Below are 19834 nucleotides of genomic sequence, written 5' to 3' on the forward strand. Positions count from 1 at the left end.
GACAGGCTGAAGTTGATACAGTTTGCAGGTCCTTTTTTTCTTTTTCTTTTTCTTTTTTTTTTTTTTTTTTTTTTTTTTTTGTCTTTTTAGTTCCATACCTGTGGCATATGGAAGTTCCCAGGCTAGGGGTCGAATTTGAGCTGCAGCTGCCTGCCTACACCACAGCTACAGTAACGCCAGATCCTATCTTTGTCTGTGACCTATACCACAGCTCGAGACAATGCCGGCCCACTGAGTAAGGCCAAGGATTGAACCCACATCCTCGTGGATACTAGTTGGGTTTGTAGCTGTTGAGCCACAATGGGAACTCCTATAGGTCCAGTTTTGAAAGCAACTCTGTCAAAAACCAAAGCCCCAACTATTTTTGCAACTTTTCTGAAAGTATGAAAATTAAAAAAAAAAAAAAAAAAGCCAAGACCCCAGAAATTGAATAAAAATAGGAAGTTAATTGTTTTCTTTCTTTTTTGTTCTTTCTAAATTAGTGGAATTTTAGATTTTTTTTTTGAGTGGTTCTTTTATAAATAGTAAATTTACTTATAAAAAGTAAATGAAGAATGTTGTCATGATATGATTTTTATTTTATAAAACCATATAGTCTACCTTATATAGTCTTATATAGGTTATATAGGCTAGTCTCTTGCCTTAAACCGGAAGGATGGCTAGCTAGCAAAGGATAATGCCAAAAATGCATGCTTGTGTTTTGTTTTTGTTTGAAGACTCGATTAATTTATGTTTTTTCCTATCCCAGGCTCGAGCTGGAATCATTAGCACTGTAGAGGTTCTAAAAGTCATGGAGGCTTTTGTGAATGAGCCCAATTATACTGTATGGAGCGACCTGAGCTGTAACCTGGGGATTCTCTCAACTCTCTTGTCCCACACAGACTTCTATGAGGAAATCCAGGAGTTTGTGAAAGATGTCTTTTCACCTATAGGGGAGAGACTGGGCTGGGACCCCAAACCTGGAGAAGGTAATAGATGTACTAACTGGGGAAAGAATTGATCAGAAATTAGTCCTTTTTTACAGCTGTGGTTGACAGTAACAATAGAATCATCTTTGTATCTGCTGGGTTTTACTATATGTTCAGCTAATTAGAAATTAAGACTTGGGTCTTTTAAGCCTCCTGATGAAGTTACATGGGTCACCAATATAGAAATGATGGTGGAGTTCCCATTGTGGCTCAGCTGGTTAAAGACCCAACATTGTTTCTGTGAGGATTCGGGTTCCAATCCCTGGCCTTAGTCAGTGGGTTAAGGATCCAGCTTTGCTGCAAGCTGTGGCTTAGGCCCCAGCTGCAGCTCCAATTTGACCCCTAGCTCAGGAACTTCCATATGCCACAGGTGTGGCCACAAAAACAAAACAAAACAAAACAAAAAAACCAAAACGGTGGTTATGTGTATTTTTTGCTAATTATGATTTCTGCACAGAGAAAATCCTGGAAATAAAAGTCTTTTACAGACTCCCAAAATCCCATTTAAAGTAAAGAAAAGTTGGAGTTCCTGCTGTGGCACAGTGGGTTAAGACTCCAACTGCAGTGGCTCAGGTCACTGCTGAGGCACAGGTTCATTACCTAGCCTGGTGTGGTGGGATAAGGATCCAGCATTGCCCACAGCTGTGGCATAGGTCGCAGCTGTGGCTTAGATTCAGTGCCTGGCAAAGGAACTTACATATGCTTCAGGTACACAAAAGCAAAAGAAGAAAAAGTAAAGAAAAGCCGAAGGGAATTTTGGATTATTTATTATTACCATAAATACCAGGCACCGTTATGTACAATTTGAAAAGGTGTGGAGAAACACATGGGCCAGCTTTCTGAATTAATGGAATTATTTTCTTTCTCCATGTGTTCTGTCCTCTTTATTTCGGTAATCATGTAATTATTCTTTTACTGTCATTTAAATCTTAGGAATAGTGATTTCATGCTTTAAATAATTATTTTCTACCATATGCTAATAACTTAAGGTGGTTTTTCCTCCTGCCCAGTCTTACTCTGGGAGTCTTTTGCAATAAAAACAATAGTAACAGTTATCTAGAGGTGTATGTCTTTGTTTCATCGATTCAACAAGTATTTATGGGGAGTTCCCGTCGTGGCTCAGTGGAAACGAATCAGACTAGGAACCGTGAGGTTTCGGGTTTGATCTCTGGCCTTGCTCAGTGGGTTGAGGATCCAGCATTACTGTGAGCTGTGGTGTAGATTGCAGACGCAGCTTGGATCTGGCGTTGTTGTAGCTGTGGCATAGGCTGGCAGCTACAGCTCTGATTCCACCCCTAGCCTGGGAACCTCCATATGCTCTGGGTGCAGCCCTAAAAGGACAAAAGAAAAAAAAAAAAAAGAATGTGTGCACCCATTAAATACCATATACCAACCAGCAGCTGATGGTGTAGCAGTGAACAAAAATTGCCCTGTGTGGCTTACATTCTAGTGGAGGACAAAGCAAATAATTCAATAGATAATATTTTAGGTGGTAGCAGGTATCATGAAGAAAAATAAAGTTACGTCGTTAGGAGTAGAACGAATAGTAAGCCACTATTTAATAGAGAGTGGACAGGAGGACTAGTCAGGTGATATTTGAGCATAAGCAGAGACCTGAAGAAAGATAGGAGGATACCTAGTAGAAATGGTCCAAACAGGAAACAAGTACAAAAGACCTGAGGCAGAGGTATGTTTGGATGTTCAAAGAATAACAAGGCTGGTAAAGTCAGGACAGAGTAACTAAGTGAGGGAGAAAGGAAGGTGGGAGCAGGTTAGATCCTATAGGGCCCATGAGACTTTCATGTTTAGGAATATGAGAAACTCATATTTGAGAGTTTGAAGCAGGGGAACATGACTAGATTTACTCAGCTGTGTGAAAAACAGACAGTAGCAGGGGAGGCAAAAAGAGGAAGCAGGGAAACAAGTTAGAAGGCTGTTTCAGTAATCCAGTTAGGTACTGGTTACAGTTAGCACTGGTAGGTAGTCAATTCTGGGTATGTTTTAAGGTAGAACTGAAAATATTTGGTGGTAGCCTGTGTGGTGGAGAGAAAGAGGGGAGTCATCAAATTCTGGCCAGAAGAACTGAGAGAGTGAAGTTACCATATTATAGGGATGGGGGAGACTGCAGTGGAAGCAGGTTTGGGTACAAAAGCAGATCAGGAGTTTGGTTTGGGACATGTTAAATTTGAGGTACTTTCAGACATCCAAGCGGAGAGAGTACTGTGCCTAGAGGTCCAGGCTGAATAAATACATTTAGTGTAGATGGTATTTACAGCCTTAGATTGGATAAGATCACCTAGGGCTTGTGTGTAGGTGGAGAAAAGAAGTATGAGGTAGGGGTCCTACAGTAGTCCAGGATTTAGAGGAGGAATCAGCAAGGGAGATTGACAGGAGAGTCAGGAGGGAGATATGTCCCGGAAGCCTTAAAGAAGCAGTGGAGGGAGTTGCCTGGTGACCACCTAGGATCTGGTATTGTCACTGCTGTGCAGGTTCAACCTCTGGCTTGGGAACTTCTGCATGCCATGGCGCGGCCAAAAAAAGAAGCAGCAGCAGGAGCAATCGAGAAGGAGAGGAGGTCAGCCATGACATATGCTGCTCTAGGGCAGGCAGAATGGTGAACTGATGATTACATCTGCCAAATTCTGTGGTGGCGTGGAGAACAGTGGGTTCTCCAGAATGGGAGGACAGGAAAAGGAGATGGAGACTGAGACAACTTTTTTTTGGAGGTGGGGAGGATGAAGATTATTATTTTTATTTTTTAGCTTTTTATTCAGACAACTTTTTAAAGAAGTTTTGCTAAAAAGAGGATCAGGGAATTCCCATGGTGGCACAGTGGAAACAAATCTGTCTAGCATCCATGACAACTCAGGTTTGATCCCTGGCCTTGCTTAGTGGGTTAAGGATCTGGTGTTTCTGTGAGCTTTGGTGTAGGTCGCAGACATAGCTCAGATCTTGCCTTGCTGTGGCTGTGGTATAGGCCAGCAGCTGCAGCTCCAATTCGACCCCTAGCTTGGGAACTTCCATATGCATGAGTGCAGCCCTAAAAAGACACACACACAGACACACACACACACACACACAAAAGAAGATCAGATAAAAGGGAAGATCAGATAAAAAGGATTAGATAAAAAGTCTTGAAGGAAGCCTCAAGGAGGCTTTTTTTATTTTTCTTTTTAGGTGGGAGATTTTGTCTTTTTAGGGCTGAACCAGCAGCATATGGACATTCCCAGGCTAGGGGTCGGATCGGTACTGCAGCTGCTGGCCATGGCCACAGCAACACCAGATCTGAGCCTCATTTGTGAGCTACACCATAGCTCAAGGTAACGCCAGATCCTTTAACCCATTTAGCGAGCCTGGGGATCAAACCCACATCCTAGTGAGGTTCGTAACCTTCTGAGCCACAACAGGAACTCCCCAAGGTGGGAGATTTTATAACATGTTTTTGTGCTGATGAAAATGATGCAGTAATAATAAGAAAAATTCATGATGTGAGAGGAGGAGTAATTGCAGGAGTGATGGCTGAATAATCAGGAGGAGTTGGGATCTTTTGTACACATTGGGGAAATCGGCTTTAGGCAGGAGCCCAGCAGATCTGTAAGAACAAGACCAGAAGGAGTTCCCGTCGTGGCGCAGTGGTTAACGAATCCGACTAGGAACCATGAGGTTGCGGGTTCGATCCCTGCCCTTGCTCAGTGGGTTCACGATCCGGCGTTGCCGTGAGCTGTGGTGTAGGTTGCAGACGCGGCTCGGATCCCGCATTGCTGTGGCTCTGGTGTAGGCCGGTGGCTACAGCTCCGATTCAACCCCTAGCCTGGGAATCTCCATATGCCGCAGAAGCGGCCCAAGAAATAGCAAAAAAGACAAAAAAAAAAATAAAAAAATAATAAAAAAATAAAAGAACAAGACAGGAAGTATATGAACACAAATGCAGGTAAATTGGTAGATGTTGCACTTTTCTTTCATGATGATAATATATGAAACTTCAGGGGCTCAAAAACAACTTTATGAAATAGAATGTCTTTCATTTCCCAGCTTTACAGGTGGAAGAATCAAACCTAGCAAAATAATAAAAATATTGTGTATAACAACATAGCAAATCAGAACCAGCATTATAAATTAGTTCTTATTCCCCCCCCACACCCCACTCCCGGTCCTTTGAGGGCTGCAGCCATGGCATATGGAAGTTCCCAGGGGTTGAATTGGAGCTGCAACTGCCAGCCTATGCCACAGCCATGGCAACACCGGATCCAAGCTGCATCTGCAACCTATACCACAGCTCACGGCAACGCCAGATCCTTAACCCACTGAGCGAGGCCAGGGATCAAACCTCCAACCTCATGGATACTAGTTAGATTTGTTTCTGCTGAGCCATGACAGGCAACTCCCCTTTAAACTTATATTTTATTGAGTTAATAATTTAAATATAGCAAAGTATACATGTTCAGTTCAGTGACTTGATAAATGCATATAACATTCTTATCACGACAGGTTGCTTCAGGCCTCCCTCTTCACCGTCAGTCCCTGCCACTCTACCCCCTACCCTCCCATCCCCCAAGGCAAACACTGTACTGACTCCTTTCACCCTAGATTAATATGGTTTCTTCTAGAACTTTATATAAATGGAATCATAATATATATTCTATTCTTATATCTGGCTCACTCAGTATAATGTTCTAGATATATATCCAAGTTGTTTGTTACTTTTTATTGCTGAGTGGTATTTCATTGTATGAATATACCATAGTTTATCTGTCCATTGTTGCAATCCATCCGTTTGTTAGTGTTAACTCTTTCTTTTTTGAGATATAATCAGTATGCCATAAAATGAACCCTTTTAAAGTATACAATTCAGTCTTTTTTCACAATGTTGCACAACCATCAGCACTTTGTAATTCCAGACAAAGTTCTTTACCCTCAAAAGAAACTCCATGCACATTGGCAGTCACTCTGTTCCCTGGCAACCCAGTCCTAGGCAGTCACTGATCTGCTTTCTGTCTCATGGATTTTCGTGTTCTGGACACGTCATATAAATGGAATCATACACTTATGTGACCTTTTGTATTTGGTGTCTTTCACTTAATGTGTTTTCAAAGTTCATCCATGTTGCAGCATATATCAGTATCTTATTCCTTTTTATAGCCAAATAATGTTCCACTTATTGTACGGATATATCACGTTTTCTTTTTTCATTCATAACTTTATATATGTTTGGATTATTTCATAACTTTATATATGTTTGGGTTATTATTTTTGACTGTTATGGATACTGTGCTGAACATTTGTATATACAGGTTTTTGTGCAGATATATTCTTTTATTTCTCTTGGTTATGGAATTGCTGAGTCATATGGTAACTCTTTTTAACCTTTTGAGGAATTGCTGGACTATTTTTCAGAGTGGCCGCTGCATTTTGCATTCCTACCAGCAATGTATAATGTATGAGGGTTCTAATTTCTCCCCATCCTTGCCAACCCTTGTTATTGCCCTTTTTTTTTTTCAGGGCTGCACCGTGGCATATGAAAGTTCCCAGTCTAGGGGTCAAATCATGCTACAGCTGCTGGCCTTAAACCATAGCCACAGCTCACGGCAACACTGGATCCCCACCCAGCCCACTGAGCGAGGCCAGGGATTGAACCCGCATCTGCAGGGATACTAGTCAGATTTGTTTCTGCTGTGCCATATGGGAACTCCCGTTGTTGCCTTCTTTATTCTAGCTATCCTAATGGGTGTGGAATGGTATCTCATTGTGGTTTTGATTTGCATTTCCTTAGTGGCCAGTGAAAGTGGTTTCATGTGCTTATTGGATATTTACATATTTTGGAGTAATACATCAGATTTTGATTTTAAAAATCTAAGATTTCAGTTTAGTGTACCCAGCATACGAGTTCTTTATGTGACCTTTCATCTGAATCTTGGGTCAAAACTGCATGATCCAGTAAGCCTTTTCCTTTCACATATAATTCTTATTAGTGTAATTACCCAGATGGAGTGAGCATTTAAGTAAGTCCAGTTAGTTGGCATTGTAACTATAGACAGAATCAGCATATTTGCCTGTATAGTCTGTTAAGCAATTCATCTAATTCTTATGATTTGATAAATCTAAATCAAGTGTTCTCTCAAGTGCCAAAGTAATTGATTTTGTTTGTTCAAGATTTTAGACATGGTATAACACAATTATAAGATACCCAAGTGGTATGTTTGTAAAAATAAGCTTTTTAAGTAGTTCTGTATTTCTTCTTCTTCTCCATCAGGTCATCTAGATGCACTCCTGAGGGGTTTGGTTCTGGGCAAACTAGGAAAAGCAGGGCATAAGGCAACATTAGAAGAAGCCCGTCGTCGGTTTAAGGACCACGTGGAAGGGAAACAGATTCTCTCGGCTGATCTGAGGAGTCCGGTAGGTTTTCACAATAAAATACTTTGATTTCTAGGTAACTATATCATTCTGTGTAGTGTGGAATTTTTTTTTTTTTTTGGTCTTTTTGCTATTTCTTTGGGCCGCTCCCGAGGCATATGGAGGTTCCCAGGCTAGGGGTCAAAATCGGAGCTGTAGCCACCGGCCTACACCAGAGCCACAGCAACACGGGATCCGAGCCGCGTCTGCAACCTACACCACAGCTCACGGCAAGGCCGGGTCGTTAACCCACTGAGCAAGGGCAGGGACCGAACCCACAACCTCATGGTTCCTAGTTGGATTCATTAACCACTGCACCACGACGGGAACTCCTGGAAAGTATTTAATAGTAACCAAAAATGACCTAAGTACTGACCCACAAATTATTTCTGACTCTATTTTAATATATGTCATTTAGGCGGTCTGTAGCTGGCTTCTCATTTGCTTAAAGTTTCTTAGTCCAGGAGTTCCCATTGTGGCACAGTGGAAACAAATCTGATTAGGAACCATGAGGTTGCAAGTTCGATCCCTGGCCTCGCTCAGTGGTTTGAGGATCCGGCGTTGTCATGAGCTGTGGTGTAGGTCACAGACACGTCTTGGATCTTGTGTTGCTGTGTCTGGGGTGTAGGCCGGCAGCAGTATCTCTGATTCAACCCCTACCCAGGGAACCTCCATATGCCACAGGTGCAGCCCTAAAAAGCAAAAAAAGATAAAAATAAAAATTAAATAAAGTTTCCTAGTCCACATTAGGTTACGGAAGGTGACTGATTAGCAGTACACATTCTCTTCAGAGACTGGTGTTCTCCGCTGTTACTTTAACGACCTGCCATATACCTTTCTTCATGTGGGCTCTTAGATCCTTGCCACAATTTGTATGTAACATCCACAACACTTCTTTGAATTTACATATTTGTTTTTAATTTTTAAAAAATTTTTATTTTATTTTTCGGTTGTACTTGTAGCATGAGGCAGTTCCCAGCCTTGCCACAGCAGTGATAACACTGCATCCTTTAAAAAAGGCGGGGGAGGAGTTCCCGTCGTGGCGCAGTGGTTAACGAATCCGACTAGGAACCATGAGGTTGCCGGTTTGGTCCCTGCCCTTGCTCAGTGGGTTAACGATCCGGCGTTGCCGTGAGCTGTGGTATAGGTTGCAGACGCGGCTCGGATCCTGCTTTGTTGCTGTGGCTCTGGTGTAGGCCGGCGGCTACAGCTCCAATTCGACCCCTAGCCTGGGAACCTCCATATGCCGCAGAGCGGCCCAAAAAATGGCAAAAAGACAAAAAAAAAATTAAAAAATAAAAAGGGGGGTAGGTGCTATTTGGAAAAAGGTTCATTTAATCAGATGCCTCCTTTTTTGTTCCTGTATTCTCTTGTAGGTCTATCTCACTGTTTTGAAGCACGGTGATGGCACTACCTTAGATATTATGCTGAAGGTAAGTAAATTAGGAAAGAGCTCCCATTTTCTGCTTTTGAACTTGGATTGACACAGGAAGTATAAGCTGAAGTGGTTAAAAAAAAGAGTCCTAGCAAAAAAAATATGTGCAGATATGCATATTGCACACATACAAATATTAGGAAACTGTAGGAGAAATGTATGTTTGTTCATGTATACTACCAGTGCAAATGCTAAAAGTCATATAATTTCTTCACTTCTTTTTTTTTTTTTTTTTTTTTTTTTTTTAGGGGTATATCCACAGCATATGGAAGTTTCCAGGCTAGGGGTTGAACCAGAGCTATAGCTGCCAGCCTGCACTTACAGCCACAGCAGTGCCAGATCCAAGCCCGGTCTGTGACCTACATCATAGCTCACGGCAATGCTGGATCCTTAACCCACTGAGCGAGGCCAGGGATCAAACCTCAGTCCTCATGGATACTAGTTGGATTCCTAATGAGCCATGATGGGCACTCCCACTTCTTTTTTTTTTTTTTTTTTTTTTTTTCTGTCTTTTTGTCTTTTTGTCTTTTGTCTTTTTTTTGTTGTTGTTGTTGTTGCTATTTCTTGGGCCGCTCCCGTAGCATATGGAGGTTCCCAGGCTAGGGGTCGAATCGGAGCTGCAGCCACCGGCCTACGCTAGAGCCACAGCAACGCAGGATCCGAGCCGCGTCTGCAACCTACACCACAGCTCACGGCAACGCCGGATCGTTAACCCACTGAGCAAGGGCAGGGACCGAACCCGCAACCTCATGGTTCCTAGTCGGATTCGTTAACCACTGCGCCACGACGGGAACTCCCTCACTTCTTTTTTTTACTCACAGATTTATGCATCTTAAATCTTAATACTGAAATGTTCATTTTAATTAAATGTCAGGTTCTTAAAAATTTTCCCTTCAAGGAGTTCCCATTGTGGCTCAGTGGTAAGGACCTGAACTAGTATCCATGAGGGTGTAGGTTCAGTCCCTGGCCTCTCAGTGGGTTAAGGATCTGGTGTTGTGGTGAGCTGTGGTGTAGGTCACAGACACAGCTCAGATCTAGTGTTGCTGTGGCTGTGACTTAGGGGGCAGCTGCAGCTCCAATTGGACCCCTAGCCTGGGAACGTCCATATACTGCAGGTGCCGCCCTAAAAAGCAGAAAAAAAAAATTCCCTTTAGTGCAGACTTACCTGGGGTCTGCCCATTTTAAATGGTTTGTCTCTATACCTCTTATGAATGGACAGGAAATTAATTCACTTGCCTTCGCAGCCTCTATAGTTTCTCAGGGTGGTTGGCATATAATAAAACTCTGGCTAAGAAAAAATACAGGTACAGTTTGCCATGTCCTTATAATAGTGATCTGTTTTTTTGTTTCGTTTTTTGGGGGTGTTTCTTTTTTTTTTTTGCCACGCCCATGGCATGTAGAAGTTCCTGTGCCAGGGATCAAACCCAAGCCATAGCAGTGACGACACCACCAGATCTTTAACCCATTGCACCATAAGACAACTGCGGCAGTGATCTGCTTGAAAGTCCTAATAATGTGGAACAGGTCCTGCCTCCAGTCCCAGTCCATGTAGTTATTAGTCTAAGAAAAAACTTGACCATCTGGTTGCATTAGAGGTGAGAGAGCTGATTCTACTTATCACCATCAAATAAAATGTGCAAAATGTGCTTAAATACCTAAATCATCTGTCAGACCTAAAACGCCCATTCATTAAAAAATCCACACACAGGAGTTACCTGGTGGCTCATGTAGAAATTCTTGGGCCAGAGATTGAACTCATGCCACAGCACTGACAATGCCAACTCCTTAACCTGTTGAGCCCCCATTAGAATGTTTGGGAGTTCCCGTCATGGCTTAGTGGTAGCAAACCCGACTAGTATCCAGGAGGATGCAGGTTCAATCCCTGGCCTTGCTCAGTGGGTTAAGGATCTGGCCGTGCTGAGAGCTGTGGTGTAGGCTGCAGATATGGCTCGGATCTGGTGTTGCTGTGGCTGTGGTATAGGCCAGTAGCTGCAGCTCTGATTCAGTCCCTAGCCTGGGAACCTCCATATGCCACAGATGCAGTCCTAAGAAGCAAAGAAAAAAAAAAGAAAAATGTTTGGAACGAGGAGTTCCTTGGTGGCTTAGCAGATTAAGGATCCAGCATTGTCACTGGATTTGATCCGTGGGTTTGATGTGGCGAAGGTTTGATCTGTGGCATGGGAACTTCTACATGCTGTGGACAAAGCCAAAAAATAAAATAAAATAGTTCCTACTGTGATGTAGCAGGTTAAGGATTGGCGGCATAGGTTGAAGCTGTGGATAGGATTTGAATCCTTGGCCTGGGAATTTCCATATGCTGCAAGCCTGGCCAATAAATAAATTAATTAAATAAAATACCCACACTTACGGAGACAAACAGGATAGAAATGGGATGTGCTTTAATACTTCCTTGTAATCAGAATGATTTTCTGATCCCAAGTGGATCAGAATTGCAGTCTAATTTCTAGTATTTACATAATTAGAATGTTTTAATAAATATAAACTTTAAGAAATTGCATCTCAAAATGTACTGCTTCAACTACATATCTTGTGTAAGAGTTTCCTTTCTAATAACATGAAAATTACACTTTGGGTTTACCTTTCAACTAAATGACATTAAGGTCCCTTCTCATTCTTGATAGTCTCTGAACCTATGCCCTATATTTCTTTTCATATGAAATGAGATACTTGGTATTTATTTGTCTCTTCCATAAAGGTATGGGAAAAATTGGGGTTCTGAAAATTTCATGACATACACCTTGACATTTTCATGTCATGGCATACTTTTAAGAATTTATACCAATATGTTGCTTTAATAAGAGTTTGCATCTGTTTAACACAAGGGAGCTCACAATAATTCAACTTTACTATGGGAAGCGCTCTAATGAAGGCAGAATCAGGGTTCTCCAAGAAACCACTTGATCAGAAATGAGTAGGATTTTTTTCTGTTAGTAATTTGGGAATAACGAAGCAGGATAAATAAATAACTTTAATGCAAAGTATATTTGACATGTGGTGTTATGTTGCCATCTAGTGGCCTAGTCTAACAGGTTTTCCTGGGAGTCAGTTGGGGAATGCTAACCAAAAGCCAGAGTTCAGACCTTGAGTTTTAGAGCTGAAAAGGACCTGAGAAATCATCTGTCCACCCCGATCATTTTACAGATGGGAAAACTGAGACCTGGAGAGGTTAAGGACTTAGTCAAGATCACACAGCTAGTTAGAGGCAAAACTGGGACTTAGAACCCAGTTCTCCTATTTTACTACACTGCGGCTCCAAAGTCCAAAGGAAAGGAAGAGGAAACTGGGAGCTGTGATGGGGTCTCCAGACACTGGTCAGTGTTAAATCTTCAGAGGGGAAAAAAGATCAAGAGAGTCTATAAATTGTTGTCTTAGAGCAATATCTCATGTACATTTATAGCTCTAGTTAAAATAAGTCTATAATAATTTGTTTCTAAGTAGGGGAAAAGATTTTGTATACTCACTGTGGAAGATTTGGAGACTAGAAAAGTATAAAGTAGAAAATAAAACTTACCTTATAATTTTAAAAAGGTCACAGAGTTCCCTCTTTGATGCAGTGGGTTAATGATCCAACTTGTCTTTGGTGGCGCCAGTTCAATCCCTAGCCTAGTGCAGAGGGTTAAGGATCTGGCATTGCCACAGCTGTGGCTTAGATTAGATCCCTGGCCTGGGAACTTCCATATGCTGCCAGTGTGGCTGAAAAATAAAAAAAAATAAAAAGTCATAAATATAGCATGTATAAACAATCTTTTCTGATTTGATGATGTGTAGATAATAATTTTTTCTTTATGCTTTTCTATTTTTTTAAATATTCTGCGTTCAGCATTTGCTGCTTTTGCAGTTAAAAAAATGTGATGATGGCGGTTCCCATTGTGGCACAGCAGAAGTGAATATGACTAGGAATCGTGTGGTTGCGGGTTCCGTCCCTGGCCTCACTCAGTGGGTTAAGGATCCCATTTTGCCATGAGCTGTGGTGTAGGTTGCAGACCAGGGTCGGATCCTGCGTTGCTGTGGCTGTGGTGTAGGTTGAAGCTGTAGCTCCGATTGGACCCTTAGCCTGGGAACCTCCATATGCCACGGGTGCGGCCCTAAAAAGCAAAAAAAAAAAGGCCGGGGGGATGATGCATAAATGCCACTGATCAGAGACCATTGTTTTGTTGTTGTTGTTTTGCCACACCTGCAGCATTTGGAAGTTTCTAGGCTAGAGATTGAACCAGAGCCACAGCAGTGACAATGCTGGATCTTTAACCATTGGGCCACCAGGAAACTCCCAGAGACAATTATTAATGATTACATTTTTATGTTTTCACTTTCTTTCCCCCTTCACATTAATTTTTTTAAAATTTAGCCACTTTACTTTGTCTCTCTTCTTTCACTTAAAAATCAAGACCATGTTTGTGTCATCAAGTATTCTTAAAATGTTACTTTTTTTTTTGGTTTGATGTCAGATCTCCATTCCCAGACCAGGGATTGAACCCAAGCCACAGCACTAACCACTAGACTGCCAGAGAACTCCCTAAAATGTTACCTTTAATCATCTTCTTATGTATTTTTTACTGCTGTAAATTGAATTAATGATCTTCAGTGGTATTGCTAATGATTATTTCATTCATCTAATATAGAACACTAGTCAGACATCAGTCAGTAAACAGTTTGGTCATGACAGGTTTACCCTTTAGATCTTGATGTTGAACTGCTCAGAACTGATAAGCTGTGGCACATGACAAGTTTAGTGCCCATACATCTTGAAAAGTATTATTTTGTTATGTTAATTTCATATCCTGCAATCTTAGCCAAGAGAATATAGAGCAAAATTTCACCTAATTGGGTCATATACACATAACTTCCAGGGGGGAGAGTTAACTGTCTCTATCTTTGTTTTTTCACTATAGCTTCACAAACAAGCAGACATGCAGGAAGAGAAAAACCGAATTGAAAGAGTCCTTGGGGCTACTCTTTCACCTGAGTTGATTCAAAAAGTCCTCACGTTTGCACTTTCGGTAAGTTATAATGAAAACTGCTTTTAGAGGGAATTGTTACCCACTGATCTGTAGCAAGTATTCTTGATCTGCCTTAACCCTACACTAAAGACTTCTTCTTGGAGTTCCCGGTGTGGCTCAGCGGAAACAAATCTGACTAGTATCCATGAGGACACAGGTTCAATCCCTGGCCTCGCGCATTAGGTTAAGGATCCGGCGCTGCCATGAGCTGTGGTGTAGGTTGCAGACGCAGCTCAGATCCAGCATTGCTGTGGCTTAGGCTGCAGCTCCAATTCGACCCCTAGCCTGGGAACCTCCATATGCCACAGGTGCAACCCTACAAAAAAAAACAAAAAAAAATGACTTCCTCTTTCTTGGAAAACTGAAATGAGCTTTTGTTACTAACCACTATATTTCCCTCTAGTGGTGAGACTTTCCAACTGGAAGAGGAAATAAACTGGAAAGCTGACACATGCCTGTGCTTATTTTCCATCTCTTCCTTCCTTTACCCCAGAGCAAGTGACTGTTGAGTAGCCTATTTGTACCCATCCCAAGTGCTTTTTTCTCAATTTGGCTGATCTTTAAACATTCTCCTCTTTGTTAGAAGCTTCTGGTACCAGTTACTCCTAAAACAATGAATGTCTTCCATGAGATTACCTGGGTATTTCAACAGCATTTACCCTTTCTGGCACCAGAAGATGTTCTGGATATGGTAGACTTTTAGTTCTCTTTTTTAGGAAGAGGTACGTCCGCAGGATACTGTCTCGGTAATTGGTGGAGTGGCTGGAGGCAGCAAGCATGGAAGGAAGGCTGCTTGGAAGTTCATAAAGGACAACTGGGAAGAACTTTATAATCGATACCAGGGTGGATTCTTAATATCCAGACTAATAAAGGTAGGAGGAAATTTTTGTTCTGAGTAGCTTATCAGGGATATTATTAAGATATCCATGATTCACTAGACCTGTAGATTATGGTCTTTGCTTTTTAAGAGTTTACTTAAGTAGCTATTAGTTTTACTAAAGGGTTTCTCTAACTCATCCTGCACCCTCTAGAATAAACTGAAGTCTGAAGAGAATGGAATGACTTGTTTTTATGGTAAATGAGTTTGTTCTTAGCCTCTTAGTTGTACTTACTATTTATAAACCATTGTTTTTTTCAGCTATCAGTTGAGGGATTTGCAGTTGATAAGATGGCTGGAGAAGTTAAGGTAGGAAAAGTGCTGCTTACTTTTCACTTTTCACTTTAGTAAGTAAAAACACTAACCAAATTATAATCATAGTGTGTCGAGGTAATATTGTACTTTAGTGTCTCCGTGTTTTTACTTGGAGAAAGACAGGTTGTATCTTTAATGCCTGAAGAATTTAGAGTTGGAATCATCTTTGAGGGCATTGAAGTGTGATTGAAAAAACGTGGAGCAGTTCCTGTTACGGTTCAGCAGTAACGAATCTGACTAGTATCCATTAGGTTGCAGGTTCGATCCCTGGCCTTGCCCAGTGGGTTAAGGATTTGCAGTTGCTTTATCTGTGGTGTAGGCCAGCGGCTACAGCTCCGGTAGGACCCCTAGCTTGGGAACTTCCATCTGCCACAGGTGTGGCCCTAAAATAACAACAACAACAACAAAAAACCCTTCATGGGTCTTTTGTGTGCACATTAAGGCAAGGTGACTGTGTAGAGACTCTCGTCTTAGCCTTCACAAAATTAATAGTCAGTTTAGTGGGAGTTCCTGTTGTGGCTCAGCAGTTAAAGAACCCGACTAGTATCCATGAGGAAATGGGTTCGACCACTGGCCTCACTCAGTGGGTTAAGGTTCTGACGTTGCTGTGACCTGTGGTATAGGCCACAGATGCAGCTCAGATCTGGTGTTCCCGTGGCTGGGGTAGGCCGGCGGCTACAGCTCTGATTCGACCCCTAGCCTGGGAACCTCCATATGCCATGGGTACAGCCCTAAAAGGACAAAAAAAAAAAAAAAAAAAAAAAATCAGTTTAGTGGTAAAGTTCAGCATTTGGGGGACAAATCTACACTGATTAGAAAAGTCTTAACTTAAGCTTTTCATTGCATTTAATTGCGAAGTTGTTTTTTTTGTTTTGTTTTTTAAGTTTCACTTCCACCCTCATCTTCTTGAAAGCAGGAGCGTTGGTTATCAGGTGTGAATTTGGAAATTCTGAGAGCTATGATGACTGGTTCACTTTATGAGCCATTGTTAGAAATAAGAGTTTGGATCTTGAAAAAACTGAAAGACTCAATCTCTAGGAGTTCCCATTGTGGCTCAGTGGGTTAAGAACTCGACTAACATCCATGAGGATGCAGGTTTGACCCCTGGACTCACTCAGTGGATTAAGGATCCAGCACTGCCATGACCTGTGGTGTAGGTTGCAGATACAGCTCAGATCTCGTTACTGGGCTGTGGCATAGGCTGGCAGCTACAGCTCAGATTTGACCCCTAGCCTGGGAATCTCCATATGCTATGGGTGTGGCTCCCCCCCCCAAAAAAAAAGGTATAGTAGCTTAGGAGATGGGCTAATGGAAAAGACTCAGGGGCTTGATTTTGGGTTTTTTTTGTTGTTGTTGCTTTTTTTTTTTTTTTTTTTTTTTTTACTCAAATGAATTTATCACATCTGTAGTTGTATAATGATCATAACAATCTGATTTCACAGGATTTCCATCCCACAGCCCAGGCACATCCCCCCACCCCCCAGATTTTGTTATTCTTTTAATTCAACCACTATTTACTGAGTGGCTTCTCTGAGTTGTGAACATGTCTAGGGGAGGAAGAAGGAAGAGTCAAGGATAATCCCTAGGTTTCTCGTATGTAAAATAGTGATGATATTTGTTGAGATAGAGTGAGAGGAAGTCTCGTATCTCACTCAGGCCCTAAGAAGCCAGCTGTGATAGGAGCCTTGGAACAGGAGCCATTGTCATGTAAATAAAGTTAGTGATTTATAAAAGGTCTAGATTTAATCTGATGAATTAGTCATTCTCTCTTACACACCTGTGATGACTAGTTCAGAGGCAAGACCCACCAGTCCTTTTGTTGGTTAGTGTTTTCTATGAAACCAGGTGTACTTCATTAGAAAATAGTTTATTCAACTTTTAGTTAATAAGCACTGTCATAATTACAGTAAAATCTAGAGTAGTTTTATTGTACAAATAACATGAGTCTGTGGAGTATTAAATTAAGCTTCTGAGGGGTGGGGAGGCGCCATGGCATATGGAAGTTCCTGGGCCAGGGATGGAAACTATACCATAGCAGCAGCTCAAACTGCAGTAGTGACAATGGCAGACCCTAAACCCACTGAACCACAAGGAAACTCTTTGATTAGGTTTTTAAGCACATAATATTTGGGAGAGAATTCCTTTAGGCAGGTTCTAGGAGCTGCTTTTCTTTCAGCCTAGGGGTGGCAGTGGTAAATTCTCATGAATGAAGCTTATGAATCCTTTATATACCAGTGGATATTTTTTCATGACCTATGATATTAACTTCTTAATCTTGCTAGAAGTGATCCTACATTCTGGGTTGTTTTATACCAGGCTTTCTTCGAGAGTCACCCAGCTCCTTCAGCTGAGCGCACCATCCAGCAGTGTTGTGAAAATATCCTGCTGAATGCTGCTTGGCTAAAGCGTGATGCTGAGAGCATCCACCAGTACCTCCTTCAGCGAAAGGCCTCGCCACCCACAGCATGAACCTGGAGCGTGCCACCACTATGGTTCTGCTGCTTCATGCAGGGATAAGGTGGAGCGACCGAACAGCTGATTTACATGCCAAGAATTTGGAGTCTTCTGTCAAGCCAGTGGGGGTTGGACAATGAATGTAGTTAACTGATTCCTGCTCACACTCCAGAATAAAATTCTATTAAAAAAAGGAAAATCAGCAATTCAGCAAAAAAAATAAAAAATGAAAATGTAAATATGATAGTAATAAAATAGAGCATAACGAAACTGTGAAACTTCCTGAAGCCTTGTCAGTGGTTAAAAGTATTTAACACTCTCCTGTTAATGACAGATGTTCTGTTTTTATAACCTACCAAAAGGAAACTAGAGGCTTCTGGGTGAAGAGGATTTTTGTGAAGTGGGTTCTGCAAGCAGCCTACAAGCCAAGGGTCCATCGCTGGGAATGGTTATACATGAAAGACTGATAGCTGGTATAACGTAGTCTGTGCATAATCCCAGGAGGGGTTTTGTGTGCGTGTGCGTGTGCGTGTGTGTGTTTTGGCATGGGGATTGATCAGGAAGATATATTTTCCTGTATAACTTCAGTCTGAACCACGGATTGTAGTTTTCCTCCTTGCCTTCCCTTCTGTGTGACCCCTTGGCAAAAAAGAAAAGTTAAGAAAAACACAAAAACTTATCCTGGTCTGGGTTTTTTCCTCCCTTTAGTTCCATCCCCAATCCCCCCACCCTGGTGTCCTTCTTAAAGATAAAGAATAATAAGGAAACATCTTTTATAGCCACATTAAATAAGAGAAACTGATATACATTTTTTTTCTTTTTTTTTTTAAGATGACTTTTAAGAACCCTGAAATGCATATAGGTGAGACAATAGAAATGAAAGGCTTTCAGCCAGGCCTTTCTGACTTAACTCTGCTGAAAATTGTTTTAGTTGTCTGACAGGCCAACTGTTGAACCCTTCTATGACAGTATCAACATTGGCTTCTGGTTCATTCTGGGCATGTAAGAAGTCAGGGCTTATACATTAATGGTAACTGGCTAAAAAAACAACAAAGACTATACGCCTGTGTGTGCCACTCTGCTTCCACAGTGTATCCTATTAACAAGCCTCACCTACCTAATCCAGTGAGTTTTAACTCTAAATCTCATTCCTTTCCCTCTCTCTCAAACTTTTTTTTCCCATTTCTTTTTCTTTAAAAAAAAGTATTTTTGTGTGTTATTAACAGGAATTCATATTTGGTGTGGCTTAACTGTATTTCAGAAGGTCATCAGATTGTGAGACTGCTTCCATGAAACATTTTTGTGCTATTGTTTTAAGAAAATAATAATTAAAAAACAGTTGGCGTTAATAAAAATGTCAATGTAAAACTGATGTCCTGATTTATTTTATTCTCTCTGATAATCAACTAAAAACTTTCCTATTCTTCAGTAGGACTATAAGAAGTTTTACTACCTTTTTTATTTTTTTTGCACGTGAAAGTTTCTGGGCCAGGGATTGAACCTGCACCAGAGCGGTGCCCTGAGCCACAGCAGTGACACCACCAGTCCTTAACCCTCTGTGCCCCAGGAAACTCCCCACCATAAGACTTGAGCCTAAGAAAATCCAGTTCCTGAATTCTAATGAATAGTACCTAACCAGAAAAATCCTGATTCCTTCTAAATTCTTTCTGGAGTCTCAAAAGTGTCTTACAAAGCTCCTTAGAGACAGCATTCTCTAGAGTTAATTCTCTCCATTAATTCTCTCGAGTTAACTCGAGCCTACCAGTCCATTTATCAAGGCTTCCCTGTCCAGGTTCCGTGTTCTGGGCTGCCTTGTAGACTATCTAGGCTGTGCTTAGGGCACCCAAAACTCTGGAACTAATTCTGCTTTAATTAAAGTAATCAGAATCTTTAAAATTCTAGACGTTATTTTAGTATCAGCATACATGCAAGTTTTTGTGTAAAATGGTTCAGCTGTTCTATTTCTCTTGGGGAAGAGGTTGTGCTGGGCATCTTTCGTTTCCCCTTCTGAACTACTCTTCACCCTGCTCTGCACCCCAGTAGGTGTTGAGCCCAGGGGACTGTGTTAACAGGATCCTTCGCCCTCTGACTTCAGGCTGTGTTTGATCACATCAAAAGGCTGAGGAACAGGGTATTCTAAATTGTCAGGTCACACAGGTTGACTGTGTCCCTCTACCAAACACTGACTGCTATCAAGCAGCCCTCTCTAGTTTCTAGCTCCTTCTCTTTGCCCCTTCAGAGCCAGGGACTGAAAGGACCATTCCTCTCCTGGCTCTGGATAACTCCAGTATTCTTTGTTGGTTTCCCAGAACTCTGCACCATGTCTCTGTAAATAGTTCCTTTAGTAAACCTCCCTCAAGTTACCCAGTTTGAGGGT

General features: G+C 41.6%; 1 protein-coding gene across 1 annotated transcript in view; it reads left to right on the top strand.

Annotated features, from left to right (window-relative positions):
* The window catches only part of NPEPPS (aminopeptidase puromycin sensitive), an 87217-nt gene extending 68389 nt beyond the window's left edge, over positions 1-18828 (top strand). Inside the window, exons 17-23 of the mRNA XM_003131527.5 lie at positions 749-968; positions 7219-7361; positions 8735-8791; positions 13704-13811; positions 14528-14683; positions 14950-14997; positions 17320-18828. Of these exons, the coding sequence (XP_003131575.2) occupies positions 749-968; positions 7219-7361; positions 8735-8791; positions 13704-13811; positions 14528-14683; positions 14950-14997; positions 17320-17472 (885 nt within the window). The 3' untranslated portion in view covers positions 17473-18828. The remainder of the gene's footprint in view (positions 1-748; positions 969-7218; positions 7362-8734; positions 8792-13703; positions 13812-14527; positions 14684-14949; positions 14998-17319) is intronic.

The sequence above is a fragment of the Sus scrofa genome, chromosome 12 (assembly GCF_000003025.6).
Source record: "Sus scrofa isolate TJ Tabasco breed Duroc chromosome 12, Sscrofa11.1, whole genome shotgun sequence".
Classification (NCBI taxonomy): Eukaryota; Metazoa; Chordata; class Mammalia; order Artiodactyla; family Suidae; genus Sus; species Sus scrofa.